The sequence below is a fragment of the Arvicanthis niloticus genome, chromosome 17 (assembly GCF_011762505.2).
Source record: "Arvicanthis niloticus isolate mArvNil1 chromosome 17, mArvNil1.pat.X, whole genome shotgun sequence".
NCBI lineage: Eukaryota > Metazoa > Chordata > Mammalia > Rodentia > Muridae > Arvicanthis > Arvicanthis niloticus.
Genome location: NC_047674.1, coordinates 12478742 through 12504081, shown reverse-complemented (window position 1 = coordinate 12504081; position 25340 = coordinate 12478742). Strand labels below are relative to the sequence as shown.

The window sequence follows — 25340 nt, the reverse complement described above, 5'->3', positions numbered from 1 at the left end:
ACTGTTACCCTGAGAACCAGGCTGAACACATGAACCATGCAGAAAACACCTCATATTTCAAACAGAAGTTGTAAAGAGCACAGTCAAGGCAATCACTGTGTGTGGGTGTAGGTGTGTGTGCATGCATGTGTGCGTCCATGTGCGTGTGCATATGTATGTGTATGTGTGTATGTGTGTATGTGTGCATGTGTGTGTGTATACTCGTGTATGTGTATATGTACATGTATGTGTGTGTGCGCGTGTATGTGTGCGTGTGTGTGCATGCTCATGCATTTGTGTGTGTGTTGCAGTATGCTCACATCTGTGCATGCACTTGTGGAAACCAGGGGACACTCTGGTGTCATTCCTCAGGAATGCCATCCACGTATTTTGAAACATCTCTCATTGGCTTAAAGCTTGCTCATTAGACCAGTTGGGCTGGTCGGTGAGCACCTGCCTGTCTCTGCTTCCCCACTGTTGGGATTACAAGAATGTACCACCATGCTCTGCATTTTAAACATGAGTTCTAGAGTCTGAACTCGGGTCCTGATGCTTGCAAAGTGAGCACTTCACTGACTGAACCATCTTCCCAGCCCAAAGTAGTATAATTTTATAAAAATGAAAAGCATAAATATTTTAAAATTAAAAGTGCATCACGGTAGCTGAGAGACATGTACAAGTCCTGCACAAGATCAAACCAATTAAAATCTCACTGTGGACCAGACTCATGAAGTCCCACCCTGTCTGAGAAGCTGTTGTCATTTGACGTCAGCTGGGGAACAGAGTTAATTTTCTTTAGAGAGGCTACATATGGTCCAGTAAGATGGTCCTACACTCATGCACTTACAGGCAGCACTTGGTGGGAGGGATGGGTAGAAGTAAGATAAGATAAGAAAACGGTATGACATAGATTTGATCAAAACACATTGTATGCAGGTATGAAATTTTCAAATAATAAAAAACGATTGTTCAAAATATAAAAATTGGCAGAGATGACTTAGCAGTTAAGATCACTGGTTGTTCTTCCAGAGAACCCAGGTTTAATTCTCACCACCCACATGGCAGTTCATAACTGTCTGTAACTCCAGTCCCAGAGGATCTGACACCTTCACACACACACACATACAAAGGCAAACACCAATGCACATAAAGCAAAAATAAAATAAATAAATAAATAAATAAATAATTTTTAAAATTAACAAAAATATTCATAAGAGATAAAAAATCATCTTTACAGTCCAAGGTATCATCCACACAGATGTCATGTGATCTGGAACTCGGAAAGTGCAACTTGAAAAATGATTAGCCAGTGTGGTGACTCTGTGGCGATGCTGTGGGTTGCTGCCTCACACTGCAACAATCACACTCTCAGAAGACGGAGGCTTGGGGTGCAGTTCTGCCTCACAAACTCCTGATTGTTTACAACACTTCACTTCTTAAAAGAGATGAGCCAGGAAAATATAATAAGCAGGTCTACACAATGAAAACTGTGAAACTTCATTTAAAAACAATCAAATAAATTAGCCAAAAGGAAAGATTTGACTTGCACAGTGCATTCTGGGGTGCAGACTCGAGTCTTGAGAAGAGGCCAGTTCTCTAAGCAATAATCTATAAATTCAGGGAGATTTCAGACGAGTTTTATGGGATTGACAGGTTGAGGTCAAACTTCATGTGGAAAACATTTGAAAGAAAGGCCAAGACATTTTGGAAAGTATGAAATATATATCCTGTAAAACATGTTATTTAAAGGGCACAGGTTTGGCCCCAGTACATGCACAACAAGAAGAGGGGGAATCTTGAACCGGTGGGACCCAGCATGTGATGCTGGACCAAACACCTGCCAGCATTTCGCACAAGTGTTCTCAGGGAGGGGATGAGACCATCTGTTAGGGCAAACGCTCATGCTCTGATCCTCCCTGGAGGCGCCTGCCTTCACAGACACACCCATAGGTGAACTTTGTTAACTCTCCACCCAGCCAACTGACTGTCAAGCTGCAGCACCACACAGTTCCTGAATTCCACCCATTTCCCACACCCCACAGTTCTTGAGGTCCAGTCATTTTTCCATTGTTTTTGGAGATTCTTAGTCCAATGGTATGACTTCTAAGTTAAGGATCTGAACTTGGTCAGAGTCTTTCTCATATATATATATATATGTATATATATACATATATATATATGTATATATATATATGTATATATATACATATATATATCTTGCAATTTTGTATTAAAATTGCTTTCAAAATCTCTCATAGGAGAGAAGAATTGGGGTTGATTTGTGGCATACTGTGTGTGAACAGTAATTCTATTTATTACTGATAGATACACCAGACTGCTTGGAATTTTGTATGATTTATGCATTTTGCCACAGCCAAGAAACCCATCTAATTTAACATAGTCTAAAGGATGATGATGATTGTTGTTATCATCATCACCACCACCACCATCATCACCATCATCATCATCACTGTTATTCATTCGTGTGTCCATGCCCTCCATGGTGGGTGCATGGTGGTCAGGGGACAGTTGTGGGAGTCAGTCATTTCCTTCTACCTGTGTTCTAGAGATCAAACCTTAGTTATCAGGCAAAATTGCACCATCTTGTCAGGCCAACAGCACTATTTTTAAGGTCAGAAAGTGTATACTTTTGAGATGTTCCAGGAACCCATAGTTAACTTGAGGCTAAAAGGACTTAATTTATCATTTGGTTTGGGGAAGCTATCAATCAATAACCTCAAAGGGTTTTAAACACTTGCCTAAGATCTGGAGTCATTGTGAGACAAACCAAGATGGCAATATTCGAAGTTAAATGACGCTTGAGCAGAGCACTACAAAGAACTTGCATCTTTTATACTTTCCTTCTATGAACAAAGGGCAATTAAAGACAACAGGAAACATAAAAGACTAATAAAATACAAAATCTTCATTGCCTGTGCCAATTGTCTAAAAGATAAAAGACAAAAGCAAAAAATAAACCTCATATTCAAGATCAAACCAAAACTCCAAAAATCCTTGCCCCCTTAACACTGAAAGCTTCAACTGCCCACCGATGTATGTTTGAACTTACTTTTTAATTCTAAATAAATGTTGCTAGCCCTGCCTGGATGCTGCCATGCTCCTACCTTGATGATAACGGACTGACCCTCTGAACCTGTAAGCCAGCTCCAATTAAATGTTGTCCATATAAGAGTTGCCTTGGTCATGGTGTTTGTTCACAGCAGTAAAACCCTAATGAAGACACCACTATTCCCATTTTTACCCAATCAGGTTTGATTTTAGTGTCTTCTTTTGTATTCCATCACCAATTTGCTTTAAGACAAAAGTACTCTTTTTTCTTCTAATTAAAACACATCTTACAGATTTTTTTTCTTATTAAAATTGCATCCTTTCTTTGCACGTGTTAAGTACACAGTCATGCCCACTTCTCCATGGTTTGGTTTGCCCTTTTTGCAGCTACTGAGGAACAACCATGACTATATACATAATGAAAATGTATACAAGCAATCACAGTTTTAAATTGCACGACGTTTTGAATAACAGGAAGAAATCTGATGTTATTGCATTGTGTCTGCCCAGCATGGAAATCTTTCCTTGTGCAGTGTGTCCATGCTTATATACCACCCACCTGCTAGTCACAGCAGTTGAGAGACAGACCATACCTATGAAACTTTTAAGTACAGTGTATTGGGACAGTTGTTCCACTCTGCTATTTGTAACCATTAATCTCTTACCAAACCTAAACTGTAAATAAGCATCACCTCACATTTGTATGCATAAGGAAAACAGCATACGCCGAGATTGCTACTGTCATTGGTTGATTGAAGCCATGCACTGGGGGCTCTTCAAATACTTCCCCAGTTGATGAGGGGCACAACTTGTGATTATTCTTCTTATCCCTATTATTCTGGTACTTTTACTTTCACATATTAATCAGAATTTTAAACCATCAGTAACCTTAATATTTAGTGAAAACTAAGAAGCAGATCTGCCTCTGGGCATGTCTTTGGGGACCATTGACTGTACTAGCAGAGGAGGGATGCTGAGCCCGTGTGGGTGGGATTCCCCAGGCTGTGGAAGTGGAGAAGGACCACTGAACAGCAGCATGCGAGCATCTCTCTCTTTCCTGTCGGTGGATGTGATGTGACAACTGCTTCTGACTCCAGCTGCCTTGGCGTCCCCACCACGACGGACTGTACCTTGGACTGTGAACCAAAATAAACCTTTTCTAGTGTAGATTGCTTTTGCCATTACCATAGCAATAGGAAAAAGAAGCCAAGACACTGTGGAGCTCAGATATCACTAGTTTCTCTACAATAAGAAGCGGGGAAGACGGAATTTAAAAGCACGGAAGATTTTGACAGATACTTTCCCACAGAAGCTGTCTTACACACACCTAAGTTTGATGGCTTAGTTTGAAGTTCTGAGCAGGCCCAAGTTCCCTTATCCTATCTTATTTACTGTATGTGTATGGATATCTTGTCTGAGCGTATGTCTGTGCACCACATGCTTGCAGACAGAGGCCAGAGAGGCCATTGGATCTCCGGGATTGGAGTTACAGACAGTTGTGAGCCACGGTGTGAGTGCTGGGAATTGAACCTAGGTCTTCTTACAAGAGCAGCCAGAGCTCTTAACCACTGAACCATCTCTCTAGCTCCTATGTTATTCTTTCAGTGTGTACTAGAACCAGATGAAGTTACATTGAGCTTGATTTTGCGAGTCAAGCAAGTCCCAGAAGCGTGGCTGCCCAGTAATTCTCTCCAGGCTCCTGTCCAGTGTGCTCTGTGGCCTGGTGTGGCCACAACTTACAATCTTAAGTCATTGGTACAGGCCTAAAACAATGCCATATTGTGAGTAATTTATAAAGCACAGAAGCATTTCTCATGGTTCCAGAGGCTCTGGAGGCCAGGCAATCCAAAATCAAGATGCCCACAGTCTTCCAGGATGGCACCTTGAACACTGTACTTTCTGATGGGAGAGCTACTTTATCCTCACATGACTTAGAGACTGTCACCCCATCCCACAAGACCTTTACATAATGGCACTAATGCCACCACTGAGTCCCAACACTGCTGCCCTAGAGATGGAGTTTCCACATGATTTTCAAAGAGGGACTCAAACCATGTCCCTATGGCAATATGGAAGTACTTTGGGTGTGTGAAAGTCAACCCATCCACTGTGAGCAGACGATTGGAAACTGAGCTAAGGTCTGGGCCCCTCCAGGAGCTTGGCAAGCTTCACTTCAGCTCAGTGGCTCCCTGTTGCTCTCCCTCCCAGTGAGCAACCCAAAGGAACCCTCAGTGTCTTACTCAGAGTACCACCCAAGGCTCCTGAGGGGTGAGAAAGGATGCTGGCCCTGGGCAAGCCTTAGCATCAAGAAGGACAGTGCAGACTGAAGTTAAATTGATCATTAGCTTCTAATGGTGCCTTCTCTGTCAGGAGAGCTGGTTGCACAGAGTGGTAAAGACTGATATTTCTATACCAACTTTTACAAGAAGGAAGAGGAATACTCTCTGACAGTACAGACTTGTAATCCCAGCCCTTGGGAGAATAGGGTAGAAGGGTTGCAAGTTCAAGGCTGCCTGGGCAACTTAAGGAGATCCTTCCTCAAAACAAAAGGGGGAGGGGCTGTGAATACATAGCTCATTGATAGAACAGAAGCCCTAACCTGTACAAAGTGCTGGGTTCAACCTTCAGCACAAAGGAGTTTTGTAGCAGATTGATTGACAGGAGACAGAGGCCAGCTCCTTCTGTCTCCCTCCTCCCTCCCATAGCAAGAAATAGGCTGGCTCACTCTGTTGCCTTCTCCTGCCCTGTAGAATCTGGTTGGTTGTAACAAGTCTTGGTGGACTAGTCTCTTCCTAGGTCACTGGTAGTTGACTCTAGTCTACCCGGAAGCTATTGACTGCATCCCTTGCTTCTAATTGAGGTTCCAGAGGCCTGTTCTACCCCTCAGCTTCTGCTCAGGAAGAAGCCCTGTAGCACTGCAGGGCTTGGGGCTGGGGTGAGGGTGCAGTGGGGAGAGGGTGAGACCTTAGGGCTCTGCACCTTCATTCCTGAGAAACAGCTCTCCTAAGTTTTGGGGAACAGAGAAGTTGCCATGGCATAGCTCTGTTCTGCCAGTCTCTAACTCTGGTATTTCATGCTGGAGCCACTTTGGAAGGATGAGAGTGTTAGCCCTTCATGAAGCTGGCTCCACAGCAGGCTGCCCGAGACTCTGGTCTATCAACTTACCCCTCAGGAACAGCCTGTTCTCTTGGGTTTTACTGGAATAAGATTCGTGTAACAAAGTCACCATAGAACCATTTACGCCGTTGTGGAGAATACCTACTCAGCAACTCTATCCTTTCTCCAGCTGACCTTTTTACCTTTGATGATAAAGCCTTTTCATAGTTTCCGAACACCACCCACCTCCCTGTCGGGGGTGGTTTGCACGACTCTTCTCTGATCCTCTGGGCTTTTTACCTTTCTCGTAACACTCTCTTGGTGCCCAGTTTTTTAATTTTGATGAAGTCGAATGTATCTAATTTTTAAATGTTGTCGCTTGCCCCCAAAAAAATCACAGCCAGGAATCATTTTCTAAATCCAAAATCACAGAGGCTTTCATCTGGGATTTTCTTCTAAGGGCTTTATAATTTTAGCTCTTTGAGGCTTTTGGTCCCTTTCGAGTTAATCTTTGTGCATTGTGTGAGGGAAGTCTAACTTCGTTGTCCCAGACTCGTTTGTTAAAGGGACTTTTCTTTCTTCCATAATGGTCTTGGTATTCTTGTTAACGGCAAATGAACACAGAGGAACACAGATGAGCCCTCAAGGCCATCAGCCTGTACGTCTGTCTCGATGACCATAACTTTGTAGTAAATTTCTGATGTGATTCTCCAGCTTTAAGATGGAGACTTTATTGTGGCTATCCAGGTAACATCCTAGGCCTCTGTCAGGTCTTTAAGCGGCTGGTGCCTGATGTTGTAACACCTCCACCAGTATCCAGTCCACCTTAAGAAGAGAAGCACTTTGGCATGAGGCCCTCAAGAGGAATGAGGCTGCCATATCTGCCTCCTTCTATAAGGACACATTGGCCAGACTATCACTAGAAGCCAAGAGTCGAGGGTCAGGCCAGTTATCAATGCCACCGGTTCCCTCTAAGAAGGGCCACTCCACTTCCTGTACCCACTTTCTCCCTAGCAAGAGGTTTGAATCAAGGTTAGGGCATACACTCAGGCTTGGCTACTGGCTAGATAACTTCCTGGTTAGGTCTGCCGGAGGCTGTGGGTAACGGCGTCTTGGACTATGGTCATCAACCGGGATAATAATACTGATGATGAGGTACTTCAGTATTATTTTCCTCTCCTCTTCCTGGATTGGCCAGTGTTGCGAGCAATACTCCCACACCCAATTCCATAGCTGGCATCCTCTTCGACCTCAGCTGCATCTACTTGGATGACATCAGTCTCCTTGACCCATCCAGGATCCTGAACTTTCCCCGTATCCCTCACCCCGGTCCCTCAGTGTGGCTACCCTCAAGTAGGCACAGGTCTCCTCTCCTGCAGCACTCACAGAAATTGCAAACCCTTTTGTCTCCCCTCTAAGCATCAAGAAGCTGCCCCACCTGTCCAGGTCCACTGGCCTTGGTTCTTGCTCTCTAGAGACCACCTGGCAAAGGTGCCCTTATAGAGGGGAATACATATGACATATAGTGTTGTAGCTCACCTACTAAGGCTGTACAACCTGCTCTCCAGACCCTTGCAGTGCCTCCCCTTATAACAAGACTCCACCTTGTGGGCTGGTCTCTTCCTGCCTTAGACTAGTGCCTACAGTGCAGACATGAGTCCTGACCCAGTGCAAGCCTGGGTCCTCCTCAGCCTAGTATGCAGCTACCTCTCCAGCCTGTGTCCTGTCAGCAAGGGTTACTGAGGCCACAGCCACCTCACAGCCAGCCTGTGGCTCCTAGTCCCAGATGGAGGCAGATGTCCACCCTTGCCCTCTGCCTTTCCATGGCTGGTAAATGAAGATACCCTGCCTAGTCCCTTTTCCTTGTCCAGCTCAGCTCTGAGGTAACTCTTCCTAGGGATAATCCTGGGAGCAACAGCCAAGAGTCCCAGGATTGTGCCTCACCAGGGTCAGAAATGTCCAGGATAACCATAAAGAAAGCAGGGTCCTCCTTCCACACTGCCCAGAGTGGTTGTGTCTCTACTGAGCTGCCACGTGGCATCTACTTTAGTGTTCTGGCCCTGAGTGAGGTCATTATCTATGGAGGTACACAAAGGTCAGATAGTGACATTGCCCAGGTGATAAGGTAGTGTGTGTGGTGGTTGGGAGGGAGGGTTGTTCTAACTAAACTCAGTTGGTAGATGGCCTTACCCAGAGCAGGCTCAGAGTGCATGTGACTGCCATGGGGACCTGACAGATACCCTGGCCCCAACCCACATACACTGAAGCAATATGGCTAGACTTTTTAAGCTACACTTTAAACAGCAGTGGAGCTCCCAAGGAGTTAGGTGGTGGGTGTTCTGCATGTCAGTGGGCTTCTTCCTAAAGCAAATGGAAGTTCACTGTGGTGGGTGTGGGTGGTGGTGCCAGGCTTAGCCCACCAGACAGCATTCGTCTCCACAGCTACTTACCAGGTACATTCAACTGGCTGTACCCACCTGGTGGTGGTGGCACAAGCCTTTAATCCCAGAATCTTGGAGGCAGAGGCAGCCGGATCTCTGAGTTCTAGGCCAGCCTGGTCTACAGAGAGAGTTCCAAGACTACACAGAGAAACCTACCTCAAAAAATAAAAAAAGGTCTTACCAAAGAAATGGCCTGGGATCCAGGTCAGCTTGAGAGCCATGTCCATCACACAAGAGTGATGAATGCTAGAGAGGCAAGAAGACCTCTGTGCTCTTGGGGTTTCAGGAACTCTGTCTAGATGACTACAAAACACTTTCATTCCAAACCTCTAATGCTGGAAGCACCGTGAAGCCTCACCTATCTCAGGGGAGAAGCTGGAATTTTCAGGATGGGGGTGGGGCAAGAAGAGTATTTGGCTCGGTAGAAATGCCCTTCTAGAGATGTGGACGAGGCTCACTTGTCCACTGCCCCACACACTCAGGGGTCTGACCTTTGCTCTGCAGGCAGAGTCCCTGTAGGCTTCTGATTGATGCTCGCTTTACAAAATGAACAATCAGGCTGCCTGGATTGCAGAAGAATGGTCCAGAAGCTGGCAGCTGTCTAAGTAGAAGAGTTTCATGGGGAGCAGGCAGAAGTCACGCACAGAAAGGAAAGCAGACGAGCCCAGGGGGACAGCCCAGCTCTACTGCCCTGAGATTACTGGCACACTGGTTTCCCTGCACCTGTCAGCCATGTGTAGAGCTTTGTCCAAGCACATCAGACCTGCCTGGGTACTCATGTCTAAGCTTCCTCTCTCCTCAGGGATGTGTCTGGGGATCAGAGCAGCAAAGCAGGAAAACAGTTCCAGGGATACAAGGACAGTTGGGCCCAGAGTTCAGTATATTGGGTCATCTCCTGCTGGGACACTCAGACAGAGACAGAAGTGGGCTTCTGTAGGGGCATAGCTGCAGCCCAGATGGGTGGCCCAACTTTGTCTGAGCAGGCCTTCTTTCAGCTGGCCTGGGTACGGAGACATGCCCAGACTTCCGGCTGATCAAAGGGACCTGGGATTCAGCAGAGCCGAGCAGCTGCCAAAGTGCTGCCTTGATGTGGAGTGCCTGCAGGCAGGGGTTTGGGGCAAGCAAAGGGGTAAGCACAGGTAAGACCACCCTTGAGCAGAATGTGTTTGTGTTGTCTCTGTCCTGCATCCCATGCGTCCCCATGCACCCAAGCCTACACCAGGAGCCCCCAAGTCTTGGAAGCAAGTGAAGCTCTGGAACTCAGGCTTGAGGCTCAGCATCTCTGTACTGAAGACCTGACCTAGGACTAGGAGGATTTTCTGGGGACTTATTTAAGTAAATGGGGAGAACAGCACCCTGCCTTCCAGAGCCCACACAGGGGCAATCTCTGGGGCCTATCTTGGTCTGAGACCCCAGTGTGAAACCCTGAATATCATTCTGACCCAACACAGTAATGAGACTGAATTTCCCCCAGACCTGGAGGGAAAAGGCATAGAACGCTGTAGTTCTTTAGGCAGCAAAAGGTGGGAGGGAGAGCTCTTCTGGTCCATTGTCCAGGCTCTGCAGGGCCACACAGGGTCCTGCTTCCTCCTGGCAGGGATTCTGGTGCCATTTGCTGAGACATCTTTAGAGAGGTGGCTGTGCTGTTGCCTATGCTGCCTCCGTGCTGCCAGCCACCCCTGGGGTCCGCTTTTCTCTCACCAGCCTCCCTATAGCATCTGCGTCTTTCCTCGGGGTGCTGCCTGGGTTGGGCTCCCCAGGCTTTCCATATTTCCCAGGCATCACGCCACCTCCTAAGAGGTCTAAGTGTTGTCACCTGTCTCCTGATCCTAGGCCACGCCTCTGGCCCCTGCTTGCACCACTTTGTACCTGAACAGGTGGCAGTGACTTTGACTAAAAGATGGTCACTAAGCCAGAGAAAACACGGAACATGTTGGCTCCTCCAGCTGGGGGAGGTAGTGTCAAATCACAGGAAAAGGGAGGAGGCCCGTAGGCCTGCTAGGAATCAACAGACCTCCAGCCTGTTCCTATGTCCCTCTGAGTAGTCAGGGCTCAGTACCCTGTCCCCCCCCCATCCCTAGATCCCTTCAGGACTCTTATGGAAGGAAGCTGGGTGCTTGGGGCCAAGCACTCTGTTGGCCCTCTCTCCTTAGCTTCCCACTCTGAAAATAGAAAATAGCTTCAACTGGCTTGAAGGACTGCAGTTCTCCTTTTGATTGGTTTTCTACTCATTCATTTCTACTTTCTGTCTCATAACCATATCACATTTGGGGCAGGCAAGGACCCCCCCAAGGCATCCCCATCTGCTTGGCATACAGTGGTCCCAGCACCTATCCTTCCGAAATCTTTCATTGTAACCCCATTCCCAATTGCCACAGGAGGTAGCCTTAGCCGGGTGAAACCCTGGATTTGACATCCAATGCCCTAGAGGTACCCGTGTCAAGCTATGCCACGGCTCAGCTGAGGGACAGCTAAGCTGTTGCTGTGTTGCCTCATATGTGACTATAACTCTGCAGTCAGGAACACGGGGGCAAGAAAGGCAAGGTCTGCTGCGAGTAGCTCTCATCTCAGGGATAACGATGTTCCAGCGGCCAGCACTTTGAGATTCAAGATCTCCCTCAGCGCAACTGTTACTCTAAAATGTAACCGGTCTCCCTTCTTGGTAGGTTGGGTGGGGTTGGCAAGGAAAGAGGCCGCATGGGTGAGAACAGCCGAACAGAAGAGACACTGGAGGTGGGGTGGGAGTGGGCAGCATCTTCTCTCTGTTCCTCCCAAGATCTTGTCACCTTGACTGCAGGTTCAGCAGAGCCCCCTCTGCCATGATGTCTCCTCAACCCCAGGAACCTAAACAGTTATCTCTTGTTCAGCTTCTTTGCTCTTTATCACCAAGGCTCTGACAGGTCCTGCCTATCCCAAACGGAGAGGGCTGTTTGCCTATGTTCCTCCATGCTCCTTGGCTTAAATTCTGTCTTGGCTATGGGCTGAAATGGTGGCAGATCTTCACGAAGGATCGAGGGACCTCTGTGAACTCTAAAATGGGGGTGGGGAGACAGCTTGTCTCCTGCACATTTGGTATATCCCAAATGCTGTGTTAAGCACTTCCTCCCACCCCCAAAGGAGATGCGGATGCTACACTGTGAGCTGGGCCACTCATGCAGCTGGTGAGTGGTGGACACTCACCATTGGGTCCCAAGTCTATTTCCTTTGAGCCAAGGCTGAGGCAGCTGAGTTAGATCAGGTGCCACCTAGCCAGGTAGACTCTAGGGCAGCAAGAAGAGAAACTTACTTGGCCTTTGTGTGACAAACACATCTAAGGGCCCCTTCCTGGGAGCACCAAGGCCACTTCCACCCCAGGTTGTCAGCCCCAGAAGGGAGGGGAGGCTGCTGGAGACTTACCAGCCCTTACAGCTCCCCTCAGGCTTCCTTAGTCAGCCCCTGGGCTGTTCACCTATGTGCTCCCTCAAGGTTATTGAGACTCCAGTGTGGAGAGGAGCACCCCTCCTGGAGCACTGGCCTGGCTGCCAGGAGAGTGACCTGGGGGAAAGTGCTGTGCTGTTCTTTTGCAGGTACAGTGGTAAGGATTTCCCCAGAGAAGAGAGCCAACCTGTACGGGATCATAGCAAAGGCCATCTCCTAAAGACCTGCCATTGGGGGCCCAGAAATGGCTCAGACACTAAGCCTGCCCCAAGGAACTATCTAGGCTGGTTAAGTCACAAAGTGGCATGCAGTGGTGATGGTGATGGGTCACAGCGGGGGGGGGGGGAGGGAGGGGGGCTTTAACACTTGAGTCAATTCCCAGGCCAGCAAGGAGGCTACACCTAATCTCCAGGCTTGTTGGGGAGGCCAGAGCACAGGAGAGCACAGAAAGCAAGTAGGCGCCCCGGCCCAGCTGTAACTCCACTATTCAAGGTGTCAGGGGCCGAAGTTGGCCTGGCCAGACCAGGTCAATAGGGAGTAGGCTTCAGCATGCAGTGCACGGGGTCCGTGAGTCAGGAGAATTGTTACAGTGCAGGGGTGTGAGGATATCTGCTCCGTTAGACTGGGTTTCCATTGTTACTCTAGAGCCATGACTGCATAGATTAATTGAATCACTTCCCTGGGAGTTAGGACAGGAAACCCACCTCCTAAGGTGGGCAGGCCAACAGTTCAGGAACCCCTGATGGGAGGGACAACCTGAGACGTGAGTGAGTGAGTGATTGGGGGTGGGGGAGTGTTGCCACAAACCTGTAAGCCCCCACTCAGCTGAATCCAAGAGCCCTGCACTTTTTTGTCACATAGGGCTTATCTTACGGTTCTCAACCAAGCAAGCCACTTCTTGCCTTCTTCCCATTTCCAGACTAGGCATCTAGATTCAGTCTAACCTCAGCTATGAAGAAGGGATAGTGCCACTGGCAGCAGCCAAGCAAGAAACTCCAGATCCAGCACCATCATCAGCTCCCAGGTAGGATGCCAGGCACCTTCCTTCTCTCCACATTATCCCTGCAGCTGAGTGACAGTTGGTGGTCTGCCACACCCGGCCTGGAGTTGAGCTGCCCAACTTTTAACTCTCATCCCTCATTCTATCCCTTTTGCCAGAAGTCACCTACCACGCTGCACCCAAGCCCAGACCAGCCTCTGCCCCAGTGCTCGAGCACCTAAGAAGTCACGAAGAGGGAACCGTAACAGCCGCTGGCAATTCGCAACAACTGAAGTCATCTGAGCTGATGATGGCTAGTTTTTTGGCCATTTTCCCGTATTCAGCCCCCTCACCCTCCTCCAAAACACGTCAGACGAGAACTGTAGTCTCGCAGGAGTGGCTAGAAAGGGCAAAAGGAGGTAGGAGTTGTGTGTGTGGGTGTGTGGGGAGGAGGTTGCAGGTGAGCAGGGAAGTGACCGGACAGGGACTGAGTAGTAAAAGCGCTAAGAGAGCAAGCCGGTAAGGTGAAGGATGGAAAGGAGCAAAGGGATGCCGAATTCGGCTGGGGGCGGGGAAGCTCCCGATTGGCCGGCGGAGGACGTGATGTCACGTCCGGCGAGGGAAGCCCTGCCTCAGCTGCCCCCCCCCCAGCCCTGCCCCCGCCCCCACAGGTGGTGCCGCCGCCCTGGGTGCTGGGCTGGGGGGGTGAGCCTTAGGGGACCCCAGACTCGGCCTTTGCACTCCCGACTCCCCCCGCCCCCGCCTCACCCAGGCGACCGAGTACATCGCGTGGGCTGGAAGAGCCTGCACGCCTCTCCCTCTGGAGAGCGAAGGGGCGCCCGGTGCGCCCCGATCGTGCCCCGCCTCGCCCCGCCCCGCCCCGCCCCGCCCGGGCGCTCCCCTCTTCCCGCCCGCGCTCCCCGCCCCTCCCTGCCCCTCTCCGCGGCCGCCGTGGGGCCGGGCGGGCGGCGGGGGAGGCGCCGAGCCGGGACTGCGCGTTCGCCCGCCGCGCTCTGGGCGGCCCGACTGAGCGGCCGGACCTCGCGCCTTGCGCCCCGCGCCGCAGCCGCAGCCGGCTTTTGTTGTCTCCGCCTCCTCGGCTGCCGCCGCCTCTGGACCACGAGCGGCGCGCGCTGGGACCTTGGCTCTGCCCTTCGCGCACACTGAGCTGAGCGGGCCGGCCGGGACCGAGGGAGGTGCGCACGGGCGGCCGGGGAGCCTCGGGCCCCGCCATGGAGCTCCGGGCCCGAGGCTGGTGGCTGCGGTGCGCGGCCGCCGCGCTGGTCGCCTGCGCCCGGGGGGACCCCGCCAGCAAGAGCCGGAGCTGCAGCGAAGTCCGCCAGATCTACGGGGCTAAGGGCTTTAGCCTGAGCGACGTGCCCCAGGCAGAGATCTCGGGTGAGTAAGGGCGCTGCGTCCGGGGGCACCGGACCCTAGCACTCGGGAGTTCTGCTCTGGGCCCCTACCCGCGCCGCAGCTAGCCCCCGGCGCCAGAACCCGCCGCCTTGACTTGGAGTGGCCTCTTGCTTCTCAACTGGTCTATACCCCACGGCCCTTGCCTCCGAGCTCCGATCCGCTCTGTTGCTTCCCAGTTCCCAGTCCCTACGCTCTGGAGTCCCTTCCCCATAGCACTCTGCGCTCCCTTTTGGTTAGGGTTGGAGCTGGGCGTCTTTGGTCCCCGGCTTGGCTCGCTGTGCCGGCGGGGCAACAATCCCAGCTCCGGGACAGCGTGCCTGCCGCCCTTGCGGCGAAGCAAGCGGTAGATCTGGGGCGTTCTGTTGGGGCGCATATCCCGGTTGCACTGGGCTAGGAACTTCTCTTTGCGGACCTCTCCCAGAAGCGTCAAGGGTTCTTTCTGCTTAGGAATTTACGCGGGTCCACAGCAGGAGCCGCCTAGGTGGGATTTATGGGGAGATTCTATACTTCAAGTCTGGGTTCTAAGGAAATGTGAGCCTGTTGTGCGCTTCAGGGGACCCCAGGGCTCGAGGGGATTCCTGCCTAGGAACTTGTGCCCGCCAGCGCCCCTATCCTAGCACACTCGTGGTCTGACCGGGCGCTCGGGGCCGCCTGGAGCTGCGAGCCCAGCTGCAGGTGGTCGGCGTCTTGGATCCCGCCCAGGGGCCTTGTCATCTCTTTGTAAGAAGAGCGGCCCTCCTGGCGGCGGCCTCGGCCCTGCAGCTGCTGAGAGCAGCCCTTCCCCTCCCTTCCCTGCTGCCTCAGGAGCTCTGGGAACCGAATCTTTATGAGCTTGGAGCGCCTATGCAATGTCCTAAGGACCTCCCAAGCCCCAGGCTTTGCTCTTAAATGTGTGGGGAGCTTTCCTGGGTAAGTGCAACACCAGAGCCTTGGTGAGCAGGGAATTTCTGCTGTGGAGTTCTTTTGAAACTGACGACGGGGCTTGTGCAGGCTATAGGCCAAACTCAACTGGTACCATAGATACTCTGAATAAGGAAAGTAAGAGTATTACCCAAAGGGGTGGCCTATGGCTGCAACTTGCTTGGGAATGGTAGTAGATAGCCAGCCACTGTTCCCGGGGAGAGACAGAACCCATAAACACTTTGTTTGGCCCAAGTCTCTTGACTGTCTCCCTCTCAAATGCCCCCAGTACAGGCCTTTTTATGCCTCTCCCTATAGACAGCCCTGCCATTGTCAAAGCCACCTCCTGCAGTTCTCTGGGCGCTGTCCACCCAGTGCCTGGCAGCAGAAGGGGGCAGGTATAGTTTGGTTGGTGCCCTGCTTACTTTATGCCCACCTCCAAACACACAGAAATAGGAACTTCTACCCTGACATCCTTCTATATCTCTTATCCCTGCCAGACTCCAGCTCCCCACACATAGCAGCCCGAGGCCTTCCAGCCTACATCTTCCCTTGGAATGGCTATGCCTGCCCATCTTAATGCCTTCTTGGGGACCTTCGTGAGCTTGTACCCACCCACGACTACTGTGCCCGCATAGGCAGAGACTGGCAAGGGCACCGAGAGGGCAAAATAAAGAAGCAGAGGTGTGGTCCTTCCAGAGAGCCTGGTTCTTACTGCCCTATGGTTGGGGAATGTGGGGGATTAGGAACTCAAGACAAGCAAAATGCTTTGATGTCTGTGACGACAGCCTTGGACGCCCATCCAGCTGGGGTGTGTGGGCACCCTGCAGAATTACAGCAGTCATACTAGTTGGGGCCCAATGTTTGTTCAGAGACACCCTATTTATTGATATGCAAGGCTGGGGCCTGTGTTTTTCCATCATCCCTATTGGTGCACCTCAGAACTGGTGCCACGCTTTTCTGGAACCCCTTGGGCTGCACCTCTACAGCCCTCAGAGTGGGAGAATACCTTCAAGCCCCAGGGCACTGAGGAGAGTGTTGGCATATGGACTGAGAAACAGGGTGACCTCCTAGGATAGCAACAGCCCAAAGGGCAGCCAAGCTCAGGGTCCTGTCTGGTTCTGTGCCACCAGACCTGGATTCTGAGGACCAGGCGCCCTCTGGTGGCCCCTAATGGCACAGTCCTCCCTGGAGCTTTAATGTGATCTCTTTCCTGCAGTCTCCTGTCCAGAATTCCAGAGAGCTCCTACTTATAAGAAATATGGGAATACCCATGGGATAGGTGCCTGCTGAGGTTCTATTGGAGTCACTGTGTGTTTTGGAGAGAGGAAGAGTGGCCCTTCCTGCCCCTGCATCTTAGAGACCAGAAATAGTAGACTTCCCTTTTATCAAACAGTATTATATACGAGACGCTGGCTCCTCACTTAAGGCACTGCTTAGTTTTCTGGATGGCCTTTCCAGGCAACATTGATGACAGCTGTCCCATTCCATAGAGGAGAACCAGCCATGGGAGGCAGCCACTAACTCAGGTGGTGTCCTCCTTCTATGTGATGGCCCTGCCGAGGAGCAAGGTCTGGGTGAGGTTGCTAAGAGCCCACTGATGAATCACAGCCACCATCAAGCAAGTCTGTATTGGCTGGCAGGACTGTTTGGGGCCACGAATGTTACGAAGTGTACCCCATATGGTTAGTTCTATACCAGGGTGTTCCGTTTGGACTCTAGGGTCAGAGACTACCCCTCCCTGGTCTCTGTTGTCAACACAAAGCCTATCCAGGCCACTGCCCCAAGTAGGTTCTCGGTAAACAACTGCAGATGAACATTTGTTTCTTGGCAGCTGTACTGCAGCCTGGAGGTAGAAGGTGGAGATGGCCTTAGCAGTACTCACACAACCCTCCTTAAGGTTTGCAGCCTGGACAGCGTGGGAGCTGGGCATCAGAAGAACTTAGAACTATCAAGCTTCTGTGTCCCAAAGTCACAGTGTTCCTGCCTGCCAACTAGGATGGGCACCTCATACCAGAAACCCACACTGAGTATTCACTAAGCCCCCAACAGGACTCTAGTTCTCTATGTGAGCTCTGGCCTTCTGTACAGTTGTTTGGAATCTGAGGTCCTCGGGCCTGCATGTCCTTCCCTCTCTCTTAGGAGATGTCTGACTTTCTGTAGAAGCCATCCCTCACTTGAGGGCTGTGGCTCTCAGAAGTCACTGGCACATTCGCCACCCTGGACCGAAAGTATCTGAGTGCCCTATTCTGCCCAGGAAGAGATACTTCCTGTGTGGCTCAGCCTGAAGTCCAGGGTGGTCCTCATGCCCTAGTGTGCTGCTCGGAGCTTGACTTTCATCATCCCCAGCACACCGGTCGGGCTTCTGTGTGCCCAAGGGAGCCATGTTCCAGCCCGGCCGTCTGCGTGATGCAATGGCCCGGGTCCTTGCTGTAGCACTGCGGCTCTCATGCTGGACAGGCCATCCTGCTTCTCCATGGAAACTTCCTCTCTTGGGCTCCAGAGGCTTTCTGCAGAGTCAGCACACACTGCACAGGTGATAGTGTCCGTCGGCCGAGAGTGTTCCTAGCGAACTGGGCTCCAAAGAATCATTTTTATAGCTACCCCAGGAGCACTTCATGAGAGAGACTGTGTGAGCCACTGGATAAAAGAGGACATCATGGCCAGAGAGGCCACATACCTTTCTTAGAGCATTGTCTGGCTAATCCCAAAGCCTGTGTTGGCAGCTACTCCTCAGTAAAGCCAGAGCAGACCTCCCTTTCGAGGCTCTGTGTTCTGGAAGCATCACGCTGTCTCAGCCTAGAGACCTGAAGTAGGATTTTGCAGTGCAGGCCTTGTGGGTCTCACAGCTACTCTCTGTTCTCTGATTCTCTACTTTTGGCTCCTTCTTAAAGTCCAGAAATTCTTTTAACTGACACTACACAGACCAGAATGTCTCTTCCCCAGCTCGAGTCCTGTAACAGGGGTGACCCAGAGTGTACACAGAGGTATCCTGACTACTTCCTGTGGGCCGAGGACAGAACTCTCAGATTGTCAATAACTGGGAGAGGCAAGCTGATCTTGATGGGGCCAAGTCCCAAAAGAATAGTAGACAGGCAGATGCCCTGTACACAGGGCTAGCCAAGGAGTATGGTAGGGACTCTGCCGACGATAGTGACCCTCGACTATTAGTGCAAGCCTCTAGTGACAGCCTTACCCTCCACCCAACTCCTGAAGTACTAGGGCTTTACTGTCATGTATGCCAAGCAGCAGAGATGCACTTTAGAGCCAGGTAGGTTCAGTCAGTGTGCAAACACACCTTCATTTATACCATGGGTCCTGTAGTACAGCTGTTACCTGTGGAGTAAGAGGTGGGCTGGGAAAGGTGGACTCATCCTTAAACAAGACTGTCCTCTTCAGGCTGGGTAGGAAGGATCTCAGAGTCTTTCCTATGTCAGAGGCCCACCCCTAAAGTTAAAGACTCTGTCCAGCCCTGACCTACCCTGACAGCCATCTGGAGTTGAATACTGCCCATGTCCTTTAGTGGCTTCAAGCTGTTGCCTCCCGCCTGGAACCCAAACACTTTGCTGATGCTCTGCTTGCGGCCTTTCTTGGTGGTGATTGGGAGCAGGCCTGGGTAGGCACCTGCATTGCTCGAATTCTCCTGCATGAAACAGAGGTCCCCTGGGTTGATATGGTCCTCTCTCCCTTGAACTCAGTTCCCCCCACATACACACACACACCATGAAGAGGCCATTGTTCTGGGTAAGAGCACAGGGCAACCAGGGGTGCCTATATGTCTTACTTGTCTGTCAGCACTCCATGCCAAGGAAGCTCTTGAGTGTGAGGGGGAACACACTGCCACCCCATTGTGTGACAAGCATCCTTGGTGAGTCCCTTAGGAACCAGCTACCCTCAGCTCCTCCATGCTTATGCCTTCAGCATTGTCTCCCACTGGCTTCTCATTGCCCTGGCATCTAACTTCTCCCCCCAGGCCAGACCCTCCTGTGTTCACCCAGGGCCACGTCTGCCACTGCTGTCCCCAATATTCCCTGACAGACATATACACTCCTGCTTTGAGTCTCACCTGAGCAGGTCTTGGGTCCATTCATGTGGTGAACACTCCCAAGTTCCTCCTGTGTGCCAAGCAGGGGACCAGCCCTGGAAATTACCAGCATTTTCACTTCCAGAGCCACAGGACCAAAGCAAACAGAAAGACGTATCTGCAGGCATTGCTTCATGGTTGGGGTACTGGGAGCCTGAGACCAGGCACCAGGCAGGGTCTTCCCTTTCTGTAGCAATGGGAGAACCTGAGCCCCGCCCTTCCCAGCATCCTGAGATTTGCTGGTGCCCCTGGTTTATAAACCTACACCTTCATCTTTGCATAGCTTCTCCCATATATCTATCTCCAAACTCCTTATAAAAATACCACTTGTCTTGGATTAGGACCCACTCATATGCTCTTAATAGTTAATGTCTGCAGAGATCTTGCATTCAATAAAATCACACTCTTGAGTTTGGGGAGGGGGGTGTCATACTTGCATGTACGAGTTTTTGGGACCCAGCGAGGGAAGACCCCATGATTTCCACATCTCATTCTCCGTGCTGGTTCGGCATGATCTGTCTGGCTATAGAAATCCTGGGCTCTCTGTTTCATTCAGTCACACCTCTCCCCACCTGCCCCTTACCTTGCCTACCTGAAGCCCTCTCAGCAGAGCTTCTCCCTGTGGCTGACCCCTGACCCCTGACTCCTGACCCCTGCCATCCCAAAAGATCTTCCTTCCATGTCAGGTGGCAGGCCAGGGTTTTCTTGCTCATATGCCAGGTCTGACAATGCTCCCTCAGTGGCCAGAGCTGTAACTGCTAGCCAGTGACACATCTCTGTGGTATGTCACAGAACCAGGATTGTAGTCTGAAGACCCCTGGCTGGCAGTCAGTGGCACCAGTGTACCTCAGACAGACCACCTGTGGACAGAAGAGTCAAGCCAGATGGGAGGCTCAACCCTAGGACAGATTTTCAAGAAAAGCGGAGAGCAAGGAGCAGGGACAGACTGGGTGTGGTGGGAAGCCCCAAGCATGCCAAGCAGGCCGTCTCCCTCGGGGCGAAGGCCAGCCAAACAGGCTGCTGCTCACTTGCACAAAATGCTCCCTAGATTCTGAGGACTTGGCCAGGTGACAGGGCAGCCCCTGGGGCTCCGTCAATCGTGCTCCCTGGCCATCTGCCCAATCCCATCCCCCACACCCACACCGGGAAGCCAGGGCCAGGACAGAGAGCAAGCCCTCTGTGGACTGAACCTGGAGGCCAGGGCCAGAAAGTCAGCGTGTCATGTCTTTGTGTGGGCACTACAGGTGGATGAGGCGGGCTCAGTTGGCCCCTGGCCAATGCTAGGGCCTGTGTCTAGGTGACCCAGAAAGGAAGCCCTGTAAGATGCCTAGGAGAGAAATGTTCCAGAGCTGCTGGTAGACAGAGCACTGCTCAGCATGGACCTGGGAAACTGAGTCCCAGAGATTAAGCCAGGGTAGATCCTCACCAGGGGGTCTGCTACCCTAAATGGTTTCTGTTTATATTCTGAGTAAGCCAGCCATCCCAGCCCAGAGTTGACAAGTGCCTGTGTGGGTCCCAGCTGATGGTACTAACCTGAACACTCACACTGCCTTATTTAAACATAGGAGACCTGTAAGTAACCCTGTCTCATAGGCGCTGAAATGTGCCCAAGCTGCAAGGGTGAGACCATAGGGCAGAGATCTAGTTCTCAAGCCACCCACAGACTCCCTCAGGTGCAAGAAGGGGCAGAGGACTAAGGCATCAGAGGCCAGCACTGGAAGGATTAGGAGAGGGTGTCCTAAAGGGCCATCTGAGGACACATCATCTTGGCTAGCTGGCTGAGGGGACAGAAATGTAAGCTCGGCCCATCCTCAGCTGGCCACACCCAGGTAGATCTCTTAAGGTTAGAGCTGGCCTTTCATTGGTCACAGATGCCTGAGCCAAGCTGGCCAGGCTGGAAGACCTTTTTCCTTTAGTCCCTGACTCAACATGTTTAAAATTTAGTGAGAAATTGAGTCTGGGCTTCCAGACCTTCCCAAACTCAATAGTCCCCAGACTACAGTGGCCGTAAGCCCACTGGCCTCTAGTGAGGATGGTGTGTTTGAGTAGCAACACTGCCAGATGTGGGGCAGGAGGGTGCTGATGAGGCCTTCAACAGATGGCCCACCTTCCCATAAGCCGTTCCGGCTTACTGTAGCCTCAGAAACACCTTCAGAAGTATTCCCAACCACGAAAGATAGCTGTTCAGCATATCCCACACTGTGATCTGTGGGTGGCCATTCTTCCTGTTGTGTCTGGGGAATCTCCATTGTCTGTGGCTACACTATTTGTGGTCCTCAGAATACAATCCCAAGGTGAACTGTGGTGACGTCTGAGTGTGTCCTCAAGCATCGTGGCCACAAGTGCCCACCAGAGGCTCTGGGGGCTACAGGGACTACATCCCACCCACCTGTGACCATCTGTTAGTCTCTGGGGAGAAAGCTGATGCCACCTGCTGCTGAGGTTGGCTCAGGCGTTTACACATCTACAGTTGTCATGGAGCTTGGGACACACCGGACCACACAGTTATCTAGAAGGAGGAGGCTCTTACTAATCCACTGTAATTCTTAGTTACCAAAATCCCTGGTAGTTCATTTCTAACTTCTGCCCCTCCTTCTGGGTACTCTTGTGTGACAGTACCCAGAAATCTCTGTACATCCTGGTATCCTTAGACTCTGTTGGCCCATCGTATCCAGCATGTGTTCACATAGGACTCTGGGCTGGTGGCCATAGGTCAGATACCCTGGGCACGCCCTCTATGAGTGATGTGATAGTCCTAACCAGGATGCACTGTGTGAACCTTTGGCAATGCACTGTTCCTAGCAATTAGTGGGTGCTGTGTTTAGCCTTCTTGCCTGGGAGTTCTTAGGATCTTCCACAAACACCAGCAGCACCAGAAGAAGCACTCAAGTGGGAGCTGTAGGTCACCAGAGTCAGGGGGACCTTGGGTGGGGAGAGGAAGTGGAGTTGGATCCAAACGGCTTAAAAATAGTCATTAAAAGGGTAGTGCAAGCCAGGGGTCCTTACAGGAACACAAATGAAGCTCAGAGTTCAGGAATGTGGGTAAGGTGGCTGACTCCCAGACAGGCTGGGAACAATAGGACCTGGGACTTGACCAGTGTAGAAACCACTAATATTTTCCATCTCCCTTTACTTTTGTAGCAGATAGCTTGGAATGTGGCACAGTTAACATAAGTTTGAAACTCAAATGAACAGTAAACCAGCTACCAGGTCTCATAACATGGTCTGTTCACGGGGAAGGGCATATCACTGTGTTCTGCACTATTCTGACAAATGCTCATTGAGTTTTGTGGGAAATAGAGTCGAGCTCCTCGGGTTGAAGTGGCCTCTGTAGCCTTCTTAGTTCATGCTTCCAAACTAAAGTCATTCCTGAAGAATTGACAGCCTCCACCAGAAGGCACTGAGGCTCAGAACAGACCCCAAGCTGGTCTGTGACTAAGAGAACCTGCCACTCTGCGGGCTGGGCTTAGAAATGAGTGTGATCACCAGTCTGAAGAGTGGTGACATATGGCAGGGTCACAGGGCCCTTTAAAACCTCCAGAGACTCTGCAGGAGCACCTACTGTGTGCTGGGTGCTGTTCTTGGTGCTGATACATCGCAGCAGACAGAGCGCTCCCAGGCTATGTAGTTGATGGGGTCCTCGAAGGCAGGCAGGTATCAGTTTGCCTCAGCATGGCCTTCCTTGATTCACAACTAAATGTTTCTCAGATCACTTAAAAGTGCAGGGTTGTGGAAATGCAGGGAGACCACTATGATAGCACAACAGATAGAAGTGCTTGCTGCACAAGCCTGAAGACCTGTTTGATCCCCAGAATCCGGGTAAAAACAGGAGAGAACTGACTGCACTTACCCTCTGACCTCCACGTGAGCACAGCCCCCACACATACGCATTCTTAGATACACATACACACACAAGAATAATAAGTGCAGGGAGGGTTACAAGTGTGGCTCAGTGGTGGACCTTTGGCCTAGCACATGCAAGGCCCTGGGTTTTGTCCTCAATACCACGAGGAAAAGAATATGCTGAGAAATAAGGGCATTGGAGCCATGCACCTGCAGAAGTAACCCAGCCCTAGGCTGCACAGGACAAGCCCAGGGCTCCCAGACTAATGTCCTGCTGTGCAGTCCTGGCTTTCTCGTGACATTTTATCAAGGTGGCTTAAGCTCTAGTCACCTGTCCAGTCACAGTATGATGGTCCCAGCCTTCTGTGTTATTTATCTTGTGGGACTCTTGCCTTGGGCTGGGCCCTTAGAGCTTTTCATTGCCTTCAGGAACCTGTCTTTGTTTCCTACAAAACTCACCAAGATATATAGCCGAAGCCAAGAACATCAGAGTAGCAAAGTCTAGCTTAGTGTTGAAAGAGCCAGAGAGAAGTCATGTAAAAGGAACTAGAAGGTAGGCGAGCAGGCCTTCAACCGGGTGGGAGGTAGGGATGAAGGGTCAACTGTTACAATATGGCTGAACCTCTGGGCAAAAGCCTGCGGCTGGTGATGAATCCCAGGACCTAAAGCCAGAGAATGGTCTAGTCACAGGGTTAGGGCTAGATGGGTTAAGAAGGATAGGGTATAATAGCTACTTGTTGCTGCTGCAAGAAACTGACAAGGCAATTGAAGGAAGTTATTTTGTAAATATATTTACAGTTCAAGGTGCCATCCATCAGGATTGGGAAGATGCAGTGGGAGGAGCTGGTTACATTGTATCCACCATCAAGAGGCAGCTGGTACATGCTGGTGGTCAGCTTGCTTTGTCTTAGTTTTGTTTTCTTGCAGCACTGAGGATTTGTCTTAGGTTATTACTAAGATTAAACACCCTGTAACAACTTGGGAAGGAGTTTGTTTTGGCTTACAACCCTCAGGTCACACTCTTGCAAAGAGGTCAGGAACTCAAACAGGGCAGGAACTTGGAGGCAGGAGCTGACGCAGAAGCCATAAGGAGTGCTGCTTAGGGCTTGCTCCTCAAGGCTTTCTGATACATGCTTTCTGATAGCTCAGAGGCGACACCACCGCCCACAGTGGACTAGACCCTCCTACATCAATCACTAATTTGAAAAATGCACTCTAGGCCTTGGCAATAGGCCATTCTTATGGAAGCATTTCTCAACTGAGATTCCCTTTCTCTCAAATGACTTATCTTGTGTCATGTTGGCATAATACTAACCAGGACAGGATCAAACCCACAGCCTATGTATGCTAGGCAAGTATTCTACCACTGAACCACATCTCCAGCCCCCTTATTCCCTTTTTATTCAGTCTGAGACTGAACCCCAAGAGATACCACTACACATGTCAGATGGGTCTCCTCACTTCAACTCAATCTAGAAACTTCCCCACAGGCCTGCCCAGAAGTTTATCTTCTAGATGATTCAAAACCCTGTCAAATTGATGTATTAACCAACACAGGGGTGATAGTTATACCAATGGCTGCAAATGTAGTGGCCTGTCTCCAGAGCAGGGCAGGGCTGGAAGACAGCTCTGTGAATCCAGTGTTGGGTGCCTTAGCCTGTATCTCCTCCTTGGAGTAGCACTCCTTGAGCTGCCCTGGAAGACACAGTCCATTGTGGGTGTCAGGATGCATCAAGTTCTATTCCCAGGCCTCCAGAGCTTCTGTCTGGCAGATTGGGCAGTCTGGGGTTAGTGTGGTGGCATTGGAGCCATGAAAAGTGGAGACTAGAAGGCACGTGGATGGATGCTCTTAGACTGTTTGTGCTGTGTGCAGTGGCACCGTGACACTGAACTCAGAAGGAATGTTGCGTTGGGCTGTTGGAGAAAGTCATACCATTGGCTGAGAACCACCTCAGGAGAGTAACCTGCTCAGTGGCCATTAGCTAGCAGTGAACCTAGCACTGAGAAATATCCTCACAGAATCCAAGCCTGATCCGTTGGACCTAGCTAATCCACCCAGTTCAAGAGCCAGCTCTGCCCTCACTTGGCTGGATGACTGTGGGATGGCTGCTATACC

The 25340-nt window shown here is 50.8% G+C and overlaps 1 protein-coding gene across 1 annotated transcript in view; it reads left to right on the top strand.

The window, feature by feature from the left end:
• Positions 1 to 13949: 13949 nt before the first annotated feature.
• Positions 13950 to 25340, top strand: part of Gpc1 (glypican 1) — a 28240-nt gene continuing 16849 nt past the window's right edge. Inside the window, exon 1 of the mRNA XM_034521198.2 lies at positions 13950 to 14379. Within this exon, the coding sequence (XP_034377089.1) occupies positions 14214 to 14379 (166 nt within the window). The 5' untranslated portion in view covers positions 13950 to 14213. The remainder of the gene's footprint in view (positions 14380 to 25340) is intronic.